This window comes from Symphalangus syndactylus, chromosome 8 (assembly GCF_028878055.3).
Source record: "Symphalangus syndactylus isolate Jambi chromosome 8, NHGRI_mSymSyn1-v2.1_pri, whole genome shotgun sequence".
Lineage (NCBI taxonomy): Eukaryota > Metazoa > Chordata > Mammalia > Primates > Hylobatidae > Symphalangus > Symphalangus syndactylus.
The window spans coordinates 83,078,235-83,097,870 of record NC_072430.2 but is presented as its reverse complement, the minus strand read 5'-3'; the positions used below and the strand labels follow the sequence as shown (position 1 = coordinate 83,097,870).

General features: G+C 36.4%; 1 protein-coding gene across 2 annotated transcripts in view; it reads left to right on the top strand.

Annotated features, from left to right (window-relative positions):
• CCDC141 (coiled-coil domain containing 141) overlaps positions 1 to 19,636 on the top strand; it is a 238,239-nt gene that overhangs the window by 59,207 nt on the left and 159,396 nt on the right. For both annotated transcript variants that reach the window (XM_055289881.2, XM_055289880.2), the window contains exons 3-4: positions 11,814 to 12,005; positions 15,299 to 15,407. In XM_055289881.2, coding sequence (XP_055145856.1) covers positions 11,814 to 12,005; positions 15,299 to 15,407 — 301 coding nt within the window. The remainder of the gene's footprint in view (positions 1 to 11,813; positions 12,006 to 15,298; positions 15,408 to 19,636) is intronic.

Sequence of the window (19,636 nt, the reverse complement as noted above, 5' to 3'; positions counted from 1 at the left end):
ATCTCACCAAAAAAAAAAAAAAAAAAAAAAAAAAAGAATTTTAAAATTTCATGGAATTTGTAGTTTCAGTTCTTACCACACTCATTGTGATAGGAAAAAAGTTAGAATTTAAAACTTTTAATATAATGTTTTCATCTTATATATTCTTGAACTAACACCATCATAAGTGGAGATTGAGGCCAGGTTAACCTATTTTAATGTTAAAAAGTATAAAATGAAAAGTATGCACAATACAAAATTAATCAGCCCTTACTATGGTCTAAAACTTGTTACACAAGAATCAAATGTCCAGTTGTTATGCTCTCAAATAGCTAGATAAGAAAATATACACTTTTGGTCAAACTCTCCTGCCAATTTAGACACTCAGTTGTCTGTTTATTCTAAATAGCAAAGAGAACAGGGCTGGCACATACTCATCTATCTCTCAGTGGATATTCATTGCCATTTCTACCCAATCTTCCTGAGAGTTTTTTTGAGTTAGCTGTGAAATTATGAGTCTATGATCTAGATTTTTTGTTTTGTTGCATTATAAATTTTATTTTTTTCTTTATTAAGTATAAGAGAAACTTGGTGACATAATGTGCCAATAAATGATTTTACATTTGTAAATGTATATGTCAGCTTGATATGGTGTGGTTGTGTCCTCACCCAAATCTCATTTTGAATTCCCATGTGTTGTGAGAGGGACCTGGTGGGAGATAATTGAATCATGGGAGCGGGTCTTTCCCGTGCTGTTCTCGTGATAGTGAATAAGTCTTATGAGATCTGATGGTTTTCAAAATTGGAGTTTCCCTACAACAAGCACTCTCTTTGCCTGCTGCTATCCGTGTAAGATGTGACTTGGTCCTCCTTGCCTTCTGCCTTGATTGCGAGGCTTCTCCAAACAGGTAGAACTGTGAGTTCTCCATTAAATCTCTTTTAAATTTCCCTGTCTCAGGTATGTCTTAATCAGCAGCATGAAAATGGACTAATACAGTAAATTGGTACCAGTAGAGTGGGATGCTGCTGAAAAGATACCTGAAATGTGGAAGTGACTTTGGAACTCAGTAATAGACAGAGGTTGGAAGCGTTCAGAGGGCTCAGAAGACAGGAAAATGTGGGACAGTTTGGAACTTCCTAGAGACTAGTTGAATGGCTTTGCCCAAAATGCTGATAGAGATAATGGACAATAAAGTCCAGGCTGAAGTGGTCTCAGATGGAAATGAGGAACTTGTTGGGAACTGGAGCAAAGGTGACTCTTGTTACGTTTGAGCAAAGAGACTGGTGACATTTTGCCCCTGCCCTATAGATTTGTGGAAATTTGAACTTGAGAGAGATGATTTAAGGCATATGGCGGAAGAAATTTTTAAGCAGCAAAGCATTCAAGAGGTGACTGGGTGCTGTTAAAGGCATTGAGTTTTATAAGGGAAGCAGAGCATAAAAGTTTGGAAAATTTGCAGGTTGACAATGCGACCGAAAAGAAAATCCCATTTTCTGAGAAGAAATTCAAGTTGGCTGCAGAAATTTGCATAAGTAATGAGGGAGGAACTAATCCCCAAGAAAATGGTGAAAATGTCTCCAAGGCATGTCAGAGGTCTTCACAGCAGCCCCTCCCATCACAGGCCCAGAGGCCTAGGAGGAAAAAGTGGTTTCGGGGGCCAGGCCCAGGGTCACTGTGCTGTGTGCAGCCTAGGGACTTGGTGCCCTGCGACCCAGCCACTCCAGCCATGGCTGAAACGGGCCAACACAGAGCTTGGGCCATAGCTTCAGAAGGTGCAAACCTCAAGCCTTGGCAGCTTCCACATGGTGTCAAGCCTGTGAGTACACAGAAGTCAAAAACTGGGCTTTCGGACCCTCTTCCTAGATTTCAGCAGATGTATGGAAATGCCTGGATGCTCATGCGGAAATTTGCTGCAGGGGCAAGGCCCTCATGGAGGTCACTGCTAGGGCAGTGCAGAAGGGAAATGTGAGGTTGGAGCCCCCAAGCAGAATACCTACTGGGGCATTGCCTAGTGGAGCTGTGAGAAGAGGCCCACTGTCCTCCAGACTCCAGAATGGTAGATCTACTGACAGCTGGCAAATAGAAGCTGGAAAAGCCACAGACAATCAACGCCAGCCAGTGAAAGCAGCCAGGAGGGAGGTTGTACCCTGTGAAGCCACAGGGGCAGATCTGCGTAAGTCCGTGGGAACCCACCTCTTGCATCAGCATGACCCAGATTTGAGACATGGAGTCAAAAAAGATCATTTTGAAGCTTTAAGATTTGACTACTCTGCTAGATTTTGGACTTGCATGGGGCCTGTAGCCCCTTTGTTTTGGCCAATTTATCCTATTTGGAATGGCTGTATTTACCCAATGCCTGTACTCCCATTGTGTCTAGGAAGTAATTAACTGCTTTTGATGTCACAGGCTCATAGGCGGAAGGGACTCGCCTTGTCTTGGATGAGACTTTAGACTGTGGACTTTTGAGTTAATGCTGAAATGAGTTAAGACTTTGGGGAACTGTTGGGAAGGCATGATTGGCTTTCAATATAAGGACATGAGATTTAGGAGGGGCCAGAGGTGGAATAATATGGTTTGGCTGTGTCCCCACCCAAATCTCATCTTGAATTCCCACATGCTGTGGGAGAGACCTGGTGGGAGGTAATTGAATCATGGGGTTAGGTGATCCCTGTGCTGTTCTCATGATGGTGAATAAGTCTCATGAGATCTGATGGTTTTAAAAATGGGAGTTTCCCTACACAAGCCCTCTTTGCCTGGTGCCATCCACGTAAGATGTGAATTGCTCCTCCTTGCCTTCTGCTATGATTGTGAGGCTTCCCCAGTCACGTGTAACTGTGAGTTCTCCATTAAACCTCTTTCCTTTGTAAATTCCCCAGTCTTGGGTATGTCTTTATCAGCAACGTAAAAATGGACTAATACATAGCTTTTATTAGGTAATGCTAGGATAACAAATAACCCCAAAATAACAATGGCTTACAAATAGCAGATTTTATCTTACCGTGTTGGCTGCATGGTAACTGCAGTTCAGGTTTGTGTGTCTCCTTTATTTTAGAATCCAGGCTGAAGGAGTGTATTAGTCCATTCTCATGCTCCTAATAAAGACATACCCGAAACGGGGTAATTTGTAAAGGAAAGAGGTTTAATTGATTCACAGTTCACCATGACTGGGGAGGCCTCAGGAAACTTACAATCACAGTGTAAGGGGGTGCAAACACATCCTTCCTCACATGGTGGCAGCAAAGAGAAGTGCCAAGAAAAAGGGGGAAAAGCCACTTATAAAACCATCAGCTCTTGTGAGAACTCTCTCACTATCACAGGAACAGCAGCTTGGGGGTAACTGCCCCCATGATTCCATCGTCTCCCACCAGGTCCCTCCCATGACACGTGGGAATTATGGGAACTACAATTCAAGATGAGATTTGGGTGAGGACACAGCCAAACCATATCAAGATGCAATCCCTATTTGTGGAAAGAGCAGTGATAGACTCACTTGTTGGTTCTTAATACTTCTACTCAGAAATGGCACACAAAACTGTTCACAGTTTATTAGTCTAACCTAGTTGCATACAAGTCTGGCTTCAGGAGGCCTAGAAGTACAGGCCTCTTACAGAGAGAAACAGCAAATAACTGGGAACAATAATATAATTAAGTGTGTAATGTGTCTTAGAATATAATTTGGAAGGATAAGGAAGGAAAGAACTGTTCAAGAATAACAATTGGAGATAACTTAGGTCCATGATTCCAGTACAGCAATGGCGTGTGTTTTTTTTCCTTTAAGAATAGGTCTATTTCTAAAAGAAAAAAAAAAGTCTATTTTACGTAATTGCAAAAATAAAAAAATTTCTCCAATAATAAAAATAACATACTTTATTATAAAAAAATTGAAAATATACAGAAAGATATAAATAAGAAGGTGAAATTAACTGGAAAACCCTAGGTAAATACCTAGAGAAATGAAAATATATGTCTACCCAAAAACTTGTACATAAATATTTATAGCAGGTTTATATATAGTAGTCAAAAATTGGAAACATCCAAATTTCTACAGGCAACTAAATAAACAAATTGGCATATTCATCTATTCTTTTGGGGACATACTTGAGAAATTATTCAATATTTTCCATGATGGTGGCAGTGATAATAGTGATGATGAGGCAGATGATGATAAGAGTTTCTTGGGACAATTTTGGTAACATTTTAAAGAAAATTTTCCATTTCATCCCAGTTTTTGTTTTTATTTGCAGAAAATCCAAAACTTGCTATATGCATTTATAGCCCTCCATCTTAATATTATATAATTATGTTAAATAAAATATTTTAAATGATACATAATAATTGCCCATATTTATGAGGTACATGTGATATTTTGGTACATTTCTACACTGTATAATGATCAAGTCAGGGTAACTGGAATATCCATCACCTCAAACAGTTGTGATTTCTTTGTGTTGATGACATTAAAAATCTTCACTTTTAGTTATTTTGAAATATATAATAATTAACTATAGTCACTCTACTATCAAACACTAAGGCTTATTCCTTCTATCTAACTGTATTTTTGTACCCATTAACCAACCTCTCTTTATCTCCTTCTTTCTTCTTACCCTCCTAGCCTCTAGTAACCATCATTCTATTCTCTACCTCCATGAGATCTGCTTATGTTTTTTGTGTATCATTTTGTTCCTTTTAAAATGTCAAAAGTTAAAAAACATTTTTGAAGAGACAAAATTCATATAACATAAAATTAACCATTTTAAAGTGTGAAATTCAGTGGCATTTAGTACATTCACAGTGCTGTGTGTGAAAAGTTCAATGTAGAAATGAACTTCCGAAATTAAAATGTTTTATTTGGGAGGAAAGTACTGCAATTCAGGGTATAAATGCAGACTCGTTGGTCTTCAGTATGTCTGAAAAACAAAGAGAAAGTTAGAGGTTTTATAAAAAGGAGCATATGTATTGCTCTTTGACAAATTTCATTAACACTAGTAAGCTTTTGAGGAGCTGGTAAGCTCTGATTAGCAAGTGACAGTCGTGGGCAGAACTAGTCTCAGAGTTGCACCAGGTTGTTTCAGTAGCCAATAGCTAAAACTGGTTTCAGGTTATAGTAGGCAGTTTGAGCTTGCAGACTTGCAGGGAATTACATTTTTGAGGCAATGTTTTGTGCCCTGAGTGGTTTTCTCCCTGATCTCTCAACTACATTTTTGTTGAGTATGACAAGAATGACCCAGTTCTTAAGATCAACTTTCACATGTGCAACCATCACCTCTATCTAGATCCAAAACCTTTCCATCAGCCCAAAAGGAAACCCTGTGCCCATTACATAGTGACTCCTTATTCACCCTTCCCCCAGCCCCTGGCAAGAACCATTCTGCTCTTTATTACTAAGATTTTACCTATTCTAGATATTTCACGTAAGTGGAATCATCCGTTATGTGACCTTTGGTGTTTAACTTTCACTTAGCGTAATGTCTTAGAGGTTAACCAATGCTGTAGCATGTATTGGTCTCCCCTTCCCTTCCCTTCCCTTCCCTCCCCTCCCCTCCCTTCCCCTCCCCTCCCCTTCTCTTTTTTCCTTCCTTCCTTCCTTCCTTCCTTCCTTCCTTCCTTCCTTCCTTCCTTCCTTCCTTCCTCCCTTCCTCCCTTCCTCCCTTCCTTCCTCTCTCTCTCTTTCTTTCTCTCTCTTTCTTTCTCTCTCTCTCTTTCTCTCTCTCTCTTTTGTACTATGTATCAATACTCCTTCAAATGGATATAGTACATTTTGTTCATTCAGCAGTAAATGGACACTTGGGTTGTTTCTGTCTTTTGGCTATTGTGAATACTGCTGCTGTTAATATGCATATGCATGCTTTTGTGTGGACATATGCTTTAATTCCTGTGGATATATGCCTAGGTGCATAATTTCTTCATCATATGGTAATTCTGTTTGACTTTTTGAGGAAATGCCAACATGTTTTTTTTTAAAGCAGCTGTACCATTTTATATTATCATCAGCTATGTACATGGATTCCAATTTTCTCCATGTTCTTGCCAATACTTGTTATTTTTCTTTTTTCTTCCTTTTTTTTTTTTTTTTTTTGTGATGGGGTTTCGCTCTTGTTGCCCAGGCTTGAGTGCAACGGCGCAATCTCAGCTCACTGTAACCTTTGCCTCCCAGGTTCAAGTGATTTTCCTGCCTTAGCCTCTCGCGTAGCTGGGATTACAGGCAAGTGCTACCATGCCCAGCTAATTTTGTATTTTTAGTAGAGATGCGGTTTCTCCATGTTGGTCAGGCTGGTCATGAACTCCTGACCTCAGGCGATCCACCTGCCTCAGCCTCCCAAAGTGCTGGGATTACAGGTGTGAGCCACTGTGCCCGGCCTCCCTTTTTTTTTTTTTTTAAGGTTATAGCTATCCTAGTGGGTGTGAAGTGGCATCTCGTTGTACTTTTGATTTGCATTTTTCTAGACTAATCATTTGAGCATCTTTGTGTGCGCTTATTTGCCATTTATATATCTTTGTTGGAGAAATGTCTTTTCAAGTCCGTTGCCCATTTTATGATTGTATTGTTGTCCTTTCTATTGTTTTATTTATTTTTTTATTTTTTTGAGACAGGGTCTTGCTCTCTCACCCAGGCTGGAGTACAGTGGTGTGATCTCAGCTCACTGCAACCTCCGCCTCCTGGGCTCAAGCAATTCTCCTGCCTCAGCCTCCTGAGTAACTAGGATTACAGGTGCCCACCACCACACCTGGCTAATTTTTGAATTTTTAGTAGATATGGAGTTTCAACATGTTGGCCAGGCTGGTCTCAAACTCCTGACCTCAAGTGACCTGCCTGCCTCGGCCTCCCAAAGAGGTGGGATTATAGGCATGAGCCACTGCGCCCAGCCCCTTTCTATTGTTAAGTGGAAAGAGTTCTTTATATAGTCTGAATACTAGATGCTTATCAGATATATCATTTGCAAACATTTTCTCCCATTCTAAGGATTTTCTTTTTACTTCTTTGATAATGTCCTTTGTACACAAAAGTCTTAATTTTGATGAAGTCCAATTTATCTATTTGTTGTTGTTGTTGCTTATGCTACTGGTGTCATATCTAAAAAACTATTGCCAAATTCAAGGTGATGAAAATTTACTTACAAAATTCTTCTAAAAAATTCATAGTTTTAGCTTTTACATCGAGATCACTGATACATTTTGAGTTAATTTTTATATGGTGTGAAAGGTAAGAATTCAATTTTATTCTTTTACACGTGAATATCTAGTTGTTCTAGCTCCACTAGTTTGAGACTATTCTTTCCTAATTGAATGGTCCTAGCACCATTGTTGAAAATCAATTGGCCATAGACATATAGGTATATTTCTGAACTCTCAATTCTAGGCCATTGCCCTATATGTCTATCCTTATGTCAATACACCATTTTGATTACTGTTGCTTTGTAGTAAGTTTTGAAATTTAGAAGTTTGAGTCCTCTGAATTTGTTCTTTTTCAAGATTGTTTTGACTATTATGGTCCCCTTACAAGTCCATATAAATATGAGGATTATCTCTTCAATTTCTGTCAAAAAGCCTGTGAAATTTTTACACTGATTACGTTGAATCTGTGGATTACTTTAGATAGTATTGCTTTTTAACAACATTAAGTCTTCCAACTCATAAACATGGGTTCTCTTTCCATTTATTTAGGTCTTCTTCAATTTCTTTCAGTAATGATTTTTAGTTTTCAATGTACAAGTCTTTCACCTCCTTGGTTAAATGTATTCATAGGCATTTTATTCTTTCTGATGCTCTTGTAAGTAGAATTCTTGGTTTCCTTTTTAGAGTGTTCATTTCTTTATAAAGAAACACAACTGATTTTTGTGTGTGTTGATCTCATACTCTGTAACTTTGCTGAATTTATTAAGTAGCTTTAGCATCATTTCTTCTTTAAACATTTGGTAGAATTCACCAGTGTAGTCACCTGGGCCTACTGCTTTCTTATTTGGAAGGTTATTAATTATTGATTTAATTTTTTAATAGATACAGGCTTGTTCAGATTACCTATTTTTTCTTGGGTGGGTTTTGGTGGATTGTGTCTTTCAAGGAATTTGTCCATTTCATTTCAGTTATCAAATTTGTGGACATAGAGCCATTTATATTATTCCTTTTTATCCTTTTAATGTCCATGGGATCAGTAGTTATGGCCCCTTTTTCATTTCCAATATTAGTAATTTGTTTCTTTTCTCTTTCTTTCTTAATTAGCCTGACTAGAGATTTATCAATTTTATCGATCTTTTCTTAGAACTCATTTTGGCTTTCATTGATTTTCTCTATTGTTTTCATTTCATTGATTCCTCCTCTAATTTTTATTATTTTCTTCTGTTTACTTAAGATTGAATTTACTCTCTTTCTCTAGTTCCTATGGTAAAAACTTAGAATATTGATTTAGGTTTTTTTTCTTTATATATATATATATATATATATACACATTCAATACTACAAATTTTTCTCTAAGCACTGCTATTGTGGCATCTTAAAAATTTTGATACATCATATTTTCATTTTCTCATTTAGTTTAAAATATTTGTATTTCCCTGAGACTTCTTCTTTGACTCATGTGTTATTTAAAAGTGTGTTGTTTAATATTAAAATATTATGGTATTTTTGGCTATATTTCTGTTATTGACATTTAGTTTAATTCTTTTGTGGTCTGAGAGTATATTTGTATGATTTCTGTTTTTAAAAATTTGTTAAGGTATGTTTTATGGCCCAGGATATGGCCTATCTTGATAATGTTCCATTTAAGCTTGAGAGGAAAGTGTGTTATGCATTGTTGGAAGAATTATTCTATAAATGCCAATTAGATCAAGTTGACTGATGGTGCTGTTCAGTTCATCTATATACTTAATAATTTTCAGCCTGCTGGATATAATGATTACTGATAGAAGGATGCTGAAGTCTCTATTATAGTATATTTATCTATTTCTCCATGTAGTTCTATTAATTTTTGCCTCATATAGTTTGACTCTCTGTTGTTAGGCTCATACACATTTAGAATTATCATGCCTTCTTGTAGATTGACTCCTTTATTATTATGTAACACCCATCTTAATCTCAAATAATATTCCTTGCTCTGAAATATTCTCTGTCTAGAATTAACATAGCTACTCCAGCTTTCTTTAGACTAGTGTTAGCATGGTACATCTTTCTCTGTCCATTTACTTTTTTTTTTCTTTTTTTTTTTTTTTTTTTTTTTTTGAGACGGAGTCTTGCTCTGTCACCCAGGCTGGAGTGCAGTGGCGCAATCTCGGCTCACTGCAAGCTCCGCCTCCTGGGTTCACGCCATTCTCCTGCCTCAGCCTCTCCGAGTAGCTGGGACTACAGGCGCCCGCCACCACGCCCGGCTAATTTTTTGTATTTTTAGTAGAGACGGGGTTTCACCGTGGTCTCGATCTCCTGACCTCGTGATCCGCCCACCTCGGCCTCCCAAAGTGCTGGGATTACAAGCGTGAGCCACCGCGCCCGGCCTTACTTTTTTTTTTTTATCCAGCTTTTTGAGGTATAATTGACAACTAAAAATTGTATACACATAAGTTGTACAATATGATGTTTTGAGGTATGTATACATTGCAAAATAATTAACACATGTTAAATTAATTGAGCTAATTGACATATCACCTCACATTGTTACTCCAATTCATTTACTTTTAATGTACCTCTGCCTTTATATTTGGAGTAGGTTTCTTATAGACAATGTATAGTTGAGTCTTATTATTCTTATCCACTCTAATAGTCTCTGCTGAACCCAGGAGGGGTTGAGCAAGGGCATGTAAAAATATCTCAAAGCTTTTCTACCATTTTTAAGTCACCTTTTTCTTGCTTCAGCCTTTGTTTGGTTGCTGTAAATCTTTGACTACTTTCCAGAGTTCTAACAAAATTAAGACAGTTTTTGCCTGCATTTTTTTTTCTTTTTTTGAGACAGAGTCTTGCTCTGTTGCCCAGGCTGGAGTGCAGTGGCACAATCTCAGCTCACTGCAAGCTCCGCCCCCTGGGTTCACGCCATTCTCCTGCCTCAGCCTCTAGAGTAGCTGGGACTACAGGCGCCCACCACCAGGCCCGGCTAATGTTTTTGTATTTGTAGTAGAGACGGGGTTACGCTGTGTTAGCCAGGATGGTCTCGATCTCCTGAACTCGCGATCTGCCCGCCTCGGCCTCCCAGCGTTTTTTGATGTTTCTCTACAGGAATGGTCACTTGGAGCTATCTACTCTCCCATTTTTATTGACATCTTTCAGCTGTTTTAATATTTCATTGGCTTTTTAATTAATCAAAACTTAAAAAATCAATTCTAATATTTTAATCTAACCTTATTTCTAATTTTGTATTAAATCAGTTTATCCCCCTTAATTTGTTGTTTTATTTATTTTTTTAAATAATTTAGACCTAAATGTTGAGATTATTTATTTTCTTTCTTTTAAAACAAGTTGTCTAATACTATGTATTTTATCTGAGCATAAGGTTAGCTGTATATTTAGAGTTTTTAAATGTAGTAGCCTTGTTACTACTTTTAAAAGCAGTCTATAATTGTAGTTCTTATTATCTGTTTGATGTAAGACTGGTTATATCTACTTGAAATATTTCAGTGCCACAGATACAAAGGTTCATGAGTGTCTTTACTGTGGATTGCACTATTTATCATTATAAATGCCATTTTTAAGCATCAGTGATTTTTGTTTTGATTCTAATTTCTTCGATATTATAGTCCTGCTTTCTCTTGTCTGTCTTTGCCTGATATATCTCATCTCTTTATTTTCAAACAGTATTTCTTTTTAGGGATACTCTAGCACACACAAATTGGTTGAATTTTGTTGCCTTTTTTTCCTCACTCTGATAGTGTTTATCTTTTTGTTTAAAAAGTTAACTTATCCACATTTTTTGTGTTAATTGATATTTAATTATGTACTTGTCGTTATGTTTGTGTATGTCGTTATGAACCTGCTCTTATTTCTTTTGTTTTCTTTGTTGTATTTTTCTTTTTTTTTTTTTTTTTTTGCCTGTGGTTTCTTTTTTAATTTTATTATTATTATACTTTAAGTTTTAGGGTACATGTGCACACCTAATGCTAAATGATGAGTTAATGGGTGTTGTATTTTTCTTTATCACGTTTTTAAATTCCTTTTAATGTTATTTTAGAATTTATTCATACTATTTTAGTCTACTATACTCTTTAAAAATTATGTCTTTATTTTGGTGTCAACTTCAAGAATTATATGGAACTTATTGAATCCTCCTATCCCTGAATGAGACAATTATGTAAGCACATGTTCCTTTTCATTTTTCATATTTTGTTCAAACAGTAGATAATGTTGGTTATACATATCTTAATTTTTAAATTATGACTATTCTGGTTTAAAAATCTACTCTTAATATTTACATTAATCGTCACGGTCATATTAACAACTAATGACAATTATTTGCAATAAACAGTAAGCTTTACTGGGCTTGTTTCTCACAACCTTTATTCTTGATCACTCTTCTAGGTGTGTTCTTATTACTTTTCTTATTCTTTTTTTGAACTGTGAGATTAACATAATATTCTATACCCCTTGGGAATGTAGACATGTGTCTTTGACAGATGTCAGTCGTGTTTGGACAATGTTTAAATGTGAATGCCTTTAGCCTGGCCATGCTCCCTGGCTCACCTCAATCCTGATTGCTCCTTCCTTCTTGTCTGATATACCTTCTCGCACAACAGTTTGTGTTTATAAATTCCGTTTCCTAGGCCACATACAATTTCTACTATCCAAGTGTTTAAAATGTGATCCTGTGTTCTTACATTGAGTTAACACCCTGCCTTATGCCTTTTTCTTTTGTACTTAGGCTTTGGAAGATCGGGTATGGGAACTCTTGCAGGAAGCAGACAAGACAGCTGAAGAGAACAAGGATCAGAGTCAGGTCTATGATGCCATGGCCGAGACTCTGGGTGAAGCATGGGCAGCTCTGGTGTCCATGCTTGAAAGAAGAACGGAGCTCCTTAGGTTGACATCTGAATTTTTTGAAAATGCCTTAGAGGTTTGTACTTTAAAAAACTTCTCCCTTCCCCACATCAGAGCAACTGAATAGCACTCCTGAAAATGTTTGTTTTTTCACAAATAGACATTGCAAGCAGTTAAAAAAATGGCAGAATAACCAAAACATACATACACAATATATTTAATTTTTGATTGTCAAAAAATAAAATTATTACTATTTTAAGAGTAGACCTTCAAACAAAAACAAAGTACAGTTAAATAACTAAAATTTGGTAAAATATTAAGTAATAATGGGAATGCTCAGAAGTCATTACAATTATTTCCCTCTGTAGAAGGTAGTAATACAGTTAGTAAATCAAACAATTACCCTGATTGTAGGATTACTAAGAAATGCTGGTCTAGAGTGTTGTTCTTGGCTAAAAGTTGGAGAATAAAATTTCCTTTTGCTGCCTATGTTTTAAAAAGGCAATTATAGAATATTCCATAGGATATTTGATTCATAAATATAGCATTTTATGAGTACTTTCCTAAGGCGTATAGTTGATTTTCCATAGTTTGAACACCTTACAATACAACAGAAGGAAAAAGTCCTTCTGGACCTAAGAAGGTCATGTCTCCATGTGATTTTTCTCGAATTCTACAATTTTTTGAGGTTTCTAATTTCAAAATGTGAGAGTTCAAAGAACATTATCAAAAGAGGTGTTATATTTGGTATAAGACAGTTATTGGAAATTTCACTATTAACTTCTCTGTCAAGTGGCAGCCCATTCATTTTGATGTGAAAGCACTGCTTCATTATGATAAAGCACTAGCTTTGAAAAATATGACATTTTAAACTAGAAATTCAGGACTTAAATCCAAAATAATGAAGCAAAGAAGATTAATAATAGAACCTAAAAACTGGAGTAGGCAATCTCATGCATCATGAACTTGTTTAAAAGCAAAAGGGAGGAATAAAAACCTTATTATAACTTTCAAGGCTTGTTTTTCACAATTTGAACACCGAAGTTTAACTCATTTCAGAGACCATCTTGGAAAAAGTTTCATACACCATCTTTCTTCCCTGAAAAGAAATAAAACAGCTGAAATATACCTACAGAGGCCAAATTATAGGTATATCTGATTCATTCTATCTTAGTAAGTAGGGTATAGGTGTCAACTGTCCTTGAAACTCAGCTCTTTTGAGCCCAGGAAATTTTCTTTTTTTCTAGCGTTAGAGCAATATTTGTTTCTCACTGTGTTTCAGTGTTAATGCTAGCTTATTTTCTCCATGATGAGTAAATTCCTTTCAGATATAACATGAAGTAAAAGGAAATAGTAGGCCAAAGCATAATTAAGCCCAACACTCTTATTCTTACACTTGCGTGAGCTTTTATTGGATCTAGTGAAAAGACTAATTTTTTTTTGTATTATCCTGTTTCCAATTTTGTGGATCACTTCATACTAAACTGAAGACAAACTCCTATATAATCCTTATGCCCCCTTTGTATGCCAAAGCCATTTTTATTAGTGATAAAAGAGAGTGGAGGAAGGAAAATACTGATAAAAGTAAACAGAACTTTAGGGAAACTTTTTCTGAGTAAAGCATTGTTTGCTTATTGGTTTATTTATTTTTTATTTTATAACAAGCTGAAATATAAATATAAGTTAAACAGTGACCCTGGAACTTTTTGTAATGTTTTACAGGTAACAAACAAACTACCTACTAGGAATTTTTTTTTCTTTTGGAAGATTCTCTTTAAATAATATTTTAAAAATCAGTTATTAGAAATTGAGTGAATTAGAGATGTAAATGATGTGGATATGACCCCCTTATTGAATTATGTGCATGCAGGAGTTTTTGAGAATTAAAAATTACTAATAATTGCATGGCTGATCATGATTACAAGATTATTTCAGGCTCACAGACATAACTGTCAGTTGGATTATTCTCACCTTGAACACTGTGCTATAATTTAGGAACACTGCCCCTGAATGGCAGTAGCAGATGTTCATCAGGTTGTTCTAATAGGATGACAGAGGCCTTCCTTGCATTTCCAAAACATGTCCCATGCTCTTCAGTCTCTCTCTCATCATTCTGTTTCGTTTATAATTGGATTTCTTATGGCTGTTGTAATAAACTACAGTCGATTGTGTTAATCAAATAGTTACATTAAAATATTAAGAATCCCCAAATTCAAAGATGATAGTTTGGAGAAGACTTGAAAAAGAAGATAAGTACCGTGGTAAGCTTCTGTGTCTGATACTTTTCCTTAATTAGTTTATTCTAAGCCCAATCCAAAGGTGAATATATTAAAATGCTCATATAAATTGTGATAATTACTGTTGAATCTTAGTGCTAAAACAAGCCAGCTATTTGTCTACCACTATAGACATACTGTGACAGGATAATCAAATATATTTTGCCATCTTCTAGGATTATTTTCCTGAGCATTTTAACATCACATTAATCATCTCTCTCAATTTCCCACTGCCTCTATGGAGAAAAAGAAAAAAGACCGGTTATATTCCTCACCATTTAGAGTGTGAAATTACTATGCATTTTCCTTGAAACAGAGAATAAATTTCTGACTTGTCATTCTTGCTCCATCGCTATTTATAGATGTAATGCATACAAATTATTGATAAAAATGCAAACAGAATTACAAATTATAGATTCAAATATTAAAATTTTACCTCCTCTCACTCATCCTTAATTTCATTTTTTCTCATTAAGTCACCATTTGGTGTGTATTTTTTGAGACCACTTTCTATACAAATATATATATTTTTTGCTTTGTGTAAAATATAGGATTAGACTATATATTATTCGGAAACTTGCATATTTTACTGCTAAGTTCAGTTATAGAGGGAAAAAATAACTATACTTCAACCTTCTCTCTAAGTGAGTTCTTAAGCTACGTTTACTTGTAAGTGTGTAGATTACTTTTTAGTTAACCTTTTCTTGGTTTCCCTTAGCTAACTTTCTGCTTATTCTTAACGAAGTGCCTTAGAATGTTGAAAGTGACTGTATACATAGGACACTATAATTTTGGTTGAAAAATTTAATAGGCATTTGGACAGTAAACAGGTTGGTTTATTTCAGCATATATAATTAGGTATGAAAGGAGAAGAAAGTTCTTACCAATGACACTTTGTAAATTGACCACATGCAAACACACACCTTCATGCAAACACTGTAAGCCAACACACACACAAACACATACAAACATATGCACTTGCACAATCACACATCCTCAGTTGGGCTACTAATTTATGAAAAACATCTATGGGTAACTAACAATGGCACGTTAATTTTTATACAAATGTCTTTCCTCTGTATTTCTATTGTAGTTTGCTATTAAAATAGACCAAGCTGAAGATTTCCTCCAGAATACTCATGAGTTTGAGAGTGCTGAGTCCTTAAAATCACTTCTTCAGCTTCATGAACATCATACTAAAGGCAAGAAATATGTTTATTTCTCACAGAAGTGTTTAGAGGTTTTAAAAGATGTTAATGTGAGAATGCTTATGTATGACAGTGTATTTTAAATTGATCTATTTATGTTTACCTCAGCTTGTTCTAAGAAAAGTTAAATAAAGCTTCATTTTTAATCATCTTCTGAAAGAAATAACTAGTTGTGAATATTCTGAGAGGATGGTAGAGGACACACCTCCAGGAGATTCTGTTATTTGGTCTGCTAGAGTTTAGCTCCTGAGGGAAGAGGCCATTCTACCTTGTTCATCCCTTTACCCTTAGCATCTAGCAAGGTTCCTGGCCACATGGTAGATCCTCAAGAAATTTTCTTAGTTGAATAAATCATTGAATTCAGTGAATGTTCCTTCTAAGAGTCAGTAAATGAAGGTCATTCTTTAAAAAGCAGGTCTGGATCAGCAAAATTCCTCTTTCAGTATTACAGTTAAAAAAAAGGAATAGTGAATTTTTCCAGATGAAAATCTAATAAAACACTCTACAAAAATATTTTCAGTTCCCTCTGAACAACTAGAAAGATAGTTTAGTTTTTAACCAACAATTTGTATGCCAAGCCTTTCTACAAGAATTTGGTGTGGGCCAGGAGTGGAGTAGGGAACGCATTTGTGGAAAAGTAGTAGTTACCTGTCCTCTTTTGCTGTGGAAGGAGGTTAGATAAATAGATAGAAACAACCATTTCTGTTCTGCCTAATATGTCTTCTAATTTTACTGCCAAATAGAATGGGGTCTGGATAGAAAGGCTTTCTGAATTCATTTGTCACAGTTCTAACTTGACTTCTAGCTCCACCAGCCTGTCATTCTGGACAGGACCAAAAGGTGTTTTAAAGTCACAAATAGATTTAGTGTTTATATTACCCTTCAAAAGACTCTAGACAATAGATCACTATGATAAATTACTACAACTTTCTAAAACTCAAAGATTAAAGGACTCAATCTTTCCTATGTAAGATTAAAGGACTCAATCTTTCCTATGTAAATTTTTATGAGATCCTACCAAATACATATATATATAATTTCCACTGATTATTGTTCTATAGGACCTATCACTAATGGGGATTATAAAAAGCATCAAAAGTTTGTGCTTTAAAGCAACAGTTGCCCATTATTATATAGCAGTAGTAATCTAGCTAGGTCCAAAGGAAATGAGTAGAATCACTTGAAATTCCTCCTAGGAGACTAGAAGGTAACAGATGGGTTCTGTGGTCTCAATTCAATCTTCTTTCAACCAACATGATCATCACACAGTAGTTTTACCTCCAGAAACCTGACAGTGACGGATGTTATTGTTGAAGAGTTTCAGTACTGAGGCAATCAAATGAAAGCATTCTCCAGAGGGACTGGGGGCTTGTAGAAGTAGGGGCTTTTCCATACATGTTTGGAAACGGAGTTGGCAGGGGGAACGTAGCCTTAATGCTGTTTTGTTGTTGCTACTGCTGTTGGCTCCTTCAAGTTGCTAGGATCTGTGGCTCTGTGGGCCAGTTTATATGGGGCACATGCTGCTTTGTTTGTACTTCTTTGGCATCCAGCTGACAGTGAAACTGATGTCTTGCTTTTCAGGGGTACAGCCTTCGAGACTCCACTGGGTCTCCTTAGTCTGAGGAGATGGATAAAAATGCTAGTGGAAGACAGGAAACATAGTTTATTTTTATGATGAAAAAATATTCTTCCACCTTGATGACATATTTATTGTGAGAGTTTGTGCCCTTCTGTGTGATACTTGAAGCCCAGAGATGACAGAGAACTCTGGTCAGGATACTTGTTCCCAGTTCATATGCCCAGTGGTGGCTTCAAGGGTTTTTGTTTTCATAAAACAAAAAAAATGAAGTTGATGCAATTTATTAACCAACAATTCCGTGGGATATGATTAAGATTAGCTAATTTGAAATGCATATTAAAGGGTGAAATTCTGATTTTTTAGTTAAGGACTTCATATCTATTATCTTTAAATCTAAGGAAATAAAATATGTCTATAAGTGCAGCTAGCCATTCTAGTAAGTTTCTGAGATGCTGATCAGTTGAGTAGTACAAAACATGAGTGTTAGGATGACAAAAGCTGGAAAAACTATAATCAAACTTACCCTAATAGTCACTTTATTTCAATTAGCTTCACCTGTGCTTTCTCCTTCTTTAGCAATGCTAAGGTTCTCTAATATGTAGGAAACTTACTCTTTAACACTATGGAAGTCAGAACCAGGATTAATGGGTTGATATTTCTGCCCCCCGGAATGTTTCAGAACAAGCTGGTTCCCTCCACCACATAACAATCCTTGAAATAGAGGGAATAATATACCTTCTCCAATCTTCTCTCCTTGGGGTTAAAATTACCTAGTTAGTTAAAGTCTTTTCCAGCAAATATGGTTTCCAGATTGTTTACTGGCCTAGTTGCCCTCAATCCAAAACACATAATTAAACACTGTTTTCTGAACCCATAACCTCGTGAGAAATCCAGGGCCACGGGTCAGGGGAGTACATGGCCCTTTTCCTCAGGAAGCCTGCAGTTTAGCAGGACATGTACACATTCGTTGGTGACTCCCTCTGTACTTCCTGTGGGTACTTCAGTACATCACACACTGTGTAGTAATAGTTTATTTTCTTATTTATCTTCATCATCAGGTTGTGAGACCCTAGATCTCCAAAGCTGAGAACAGTTTCCAATCCGAAGTATATTTGTTGGGTGTTATTTGTATATAATTCCAATGTACGACATGGCAGAATGATGCAAAAGTGAGCAACAAACAAAGTGCTATAGGGACATTAAGGAGAAGAAAATTTACTCTAAGCTCCAAAGAATGACAGCTGCACCCTCCAGTTTTCTAAGGGTCTTCTTAACATGAATGTAAGAACTGAGAAGCTGCATCACAGGAAGGATCATATTACTTCTTTTTTCTTCTTGGATGTTGTATATATCTTTTTTTAAAATTTATTTTTATTTAGTTTTTTTTTTATTATACATTAAGTTCTGGGGTACATGTTCAGAACGTGCAGTTTTGTTACATAGGTATACATGTGCCATGGTGGTTTGCTGCACCCATCAACCCATCACTTACATTAGGTATTTCTTCTAATGTTATCCCTCCCCTAGCCCCCCACCCCCAGACAGGCCCCAGTGTGTGATGTTCCCCACCCTGTGTCCATGTGTTCTCACTGTTCAACTCCCACTTATGAGTGAGAACATGTGGTTTTCTGTTCTTGTGATAGTTTGCTGAGAATGATGGTTTCCAGCTTCATCCATGTCCCTGCAAAGGATTGGAACTCATCCTTTTTTATGGCTGCATAGTATTCCATGGTGTGTATGTATGTGCCACATTTTCTTTATCCAGTCCATTATTGATGGACATTTGGGTTGGTTCCAAGTCTGCTATTGTGAATAGTACTGCAATAAACATACATGTGCATGTGTCTTTATAGTAGAATAATTTATAATCCTTTGGGTATATACCCAGTAATGGGATTGCTGGGTCAAATGGTATTTCTAGTTCTAGATCCTTGAGGATTCACCACACTGTCATCCACAATGGTTGAACTAATTTACACTCCCATCAACAGTGTAAAAGCATCCCTATTTCTCCACATCCTCTCCAGTATCTGTTGTTTACTGACTTTTTGATGATTGCCATTCTAACTGGCATGAGATGGTATCTCATTGTGGTTTTGATTTGCATTTATCTAATGAGCAGTGATGATGAGCATTTTTTCATATGTTTGTTGGCTGCATAAATGTCTTCTTTTGAGAAGTATCTGTTCATATCCTTTGCCCACTTTTTGATGGGGTTGTTTTTTTCTTGTAAATTTTTTTTTTGAATTGAGGTGAAGTCTCGCTTTGCTGCCCAGGCTGGAGTGCAGTGGCACGATCTCAGCTCACTGCAACCTCCACCTCCCTGGTTCAAATGATTCTTCTGTCTCAGCCTCCCAAGTAGCTGGGACTTCAGGCGGGGGCCAACAGGCCTGGCTAATTTTTTTATTTTTAGTAGAGATGGGGTTTCACCATATTGGCCAGGCTGATCTCAAACTCCTGACCTTGTGATCTGCCCGCCTCAGCCTCCCAAAGTGCTGAGATTACAGGCGTGAGCCACTGTGCCCGGCCTTTTTCTTGTAAATTTGTTTAAATTATTTGCAGATTCTGGATATTAGCCCTTTGTCAGATGGATAGATTACAAACATTTTCTCCCATTCTGTAGGTTGCCTGTTCACTCTGATGA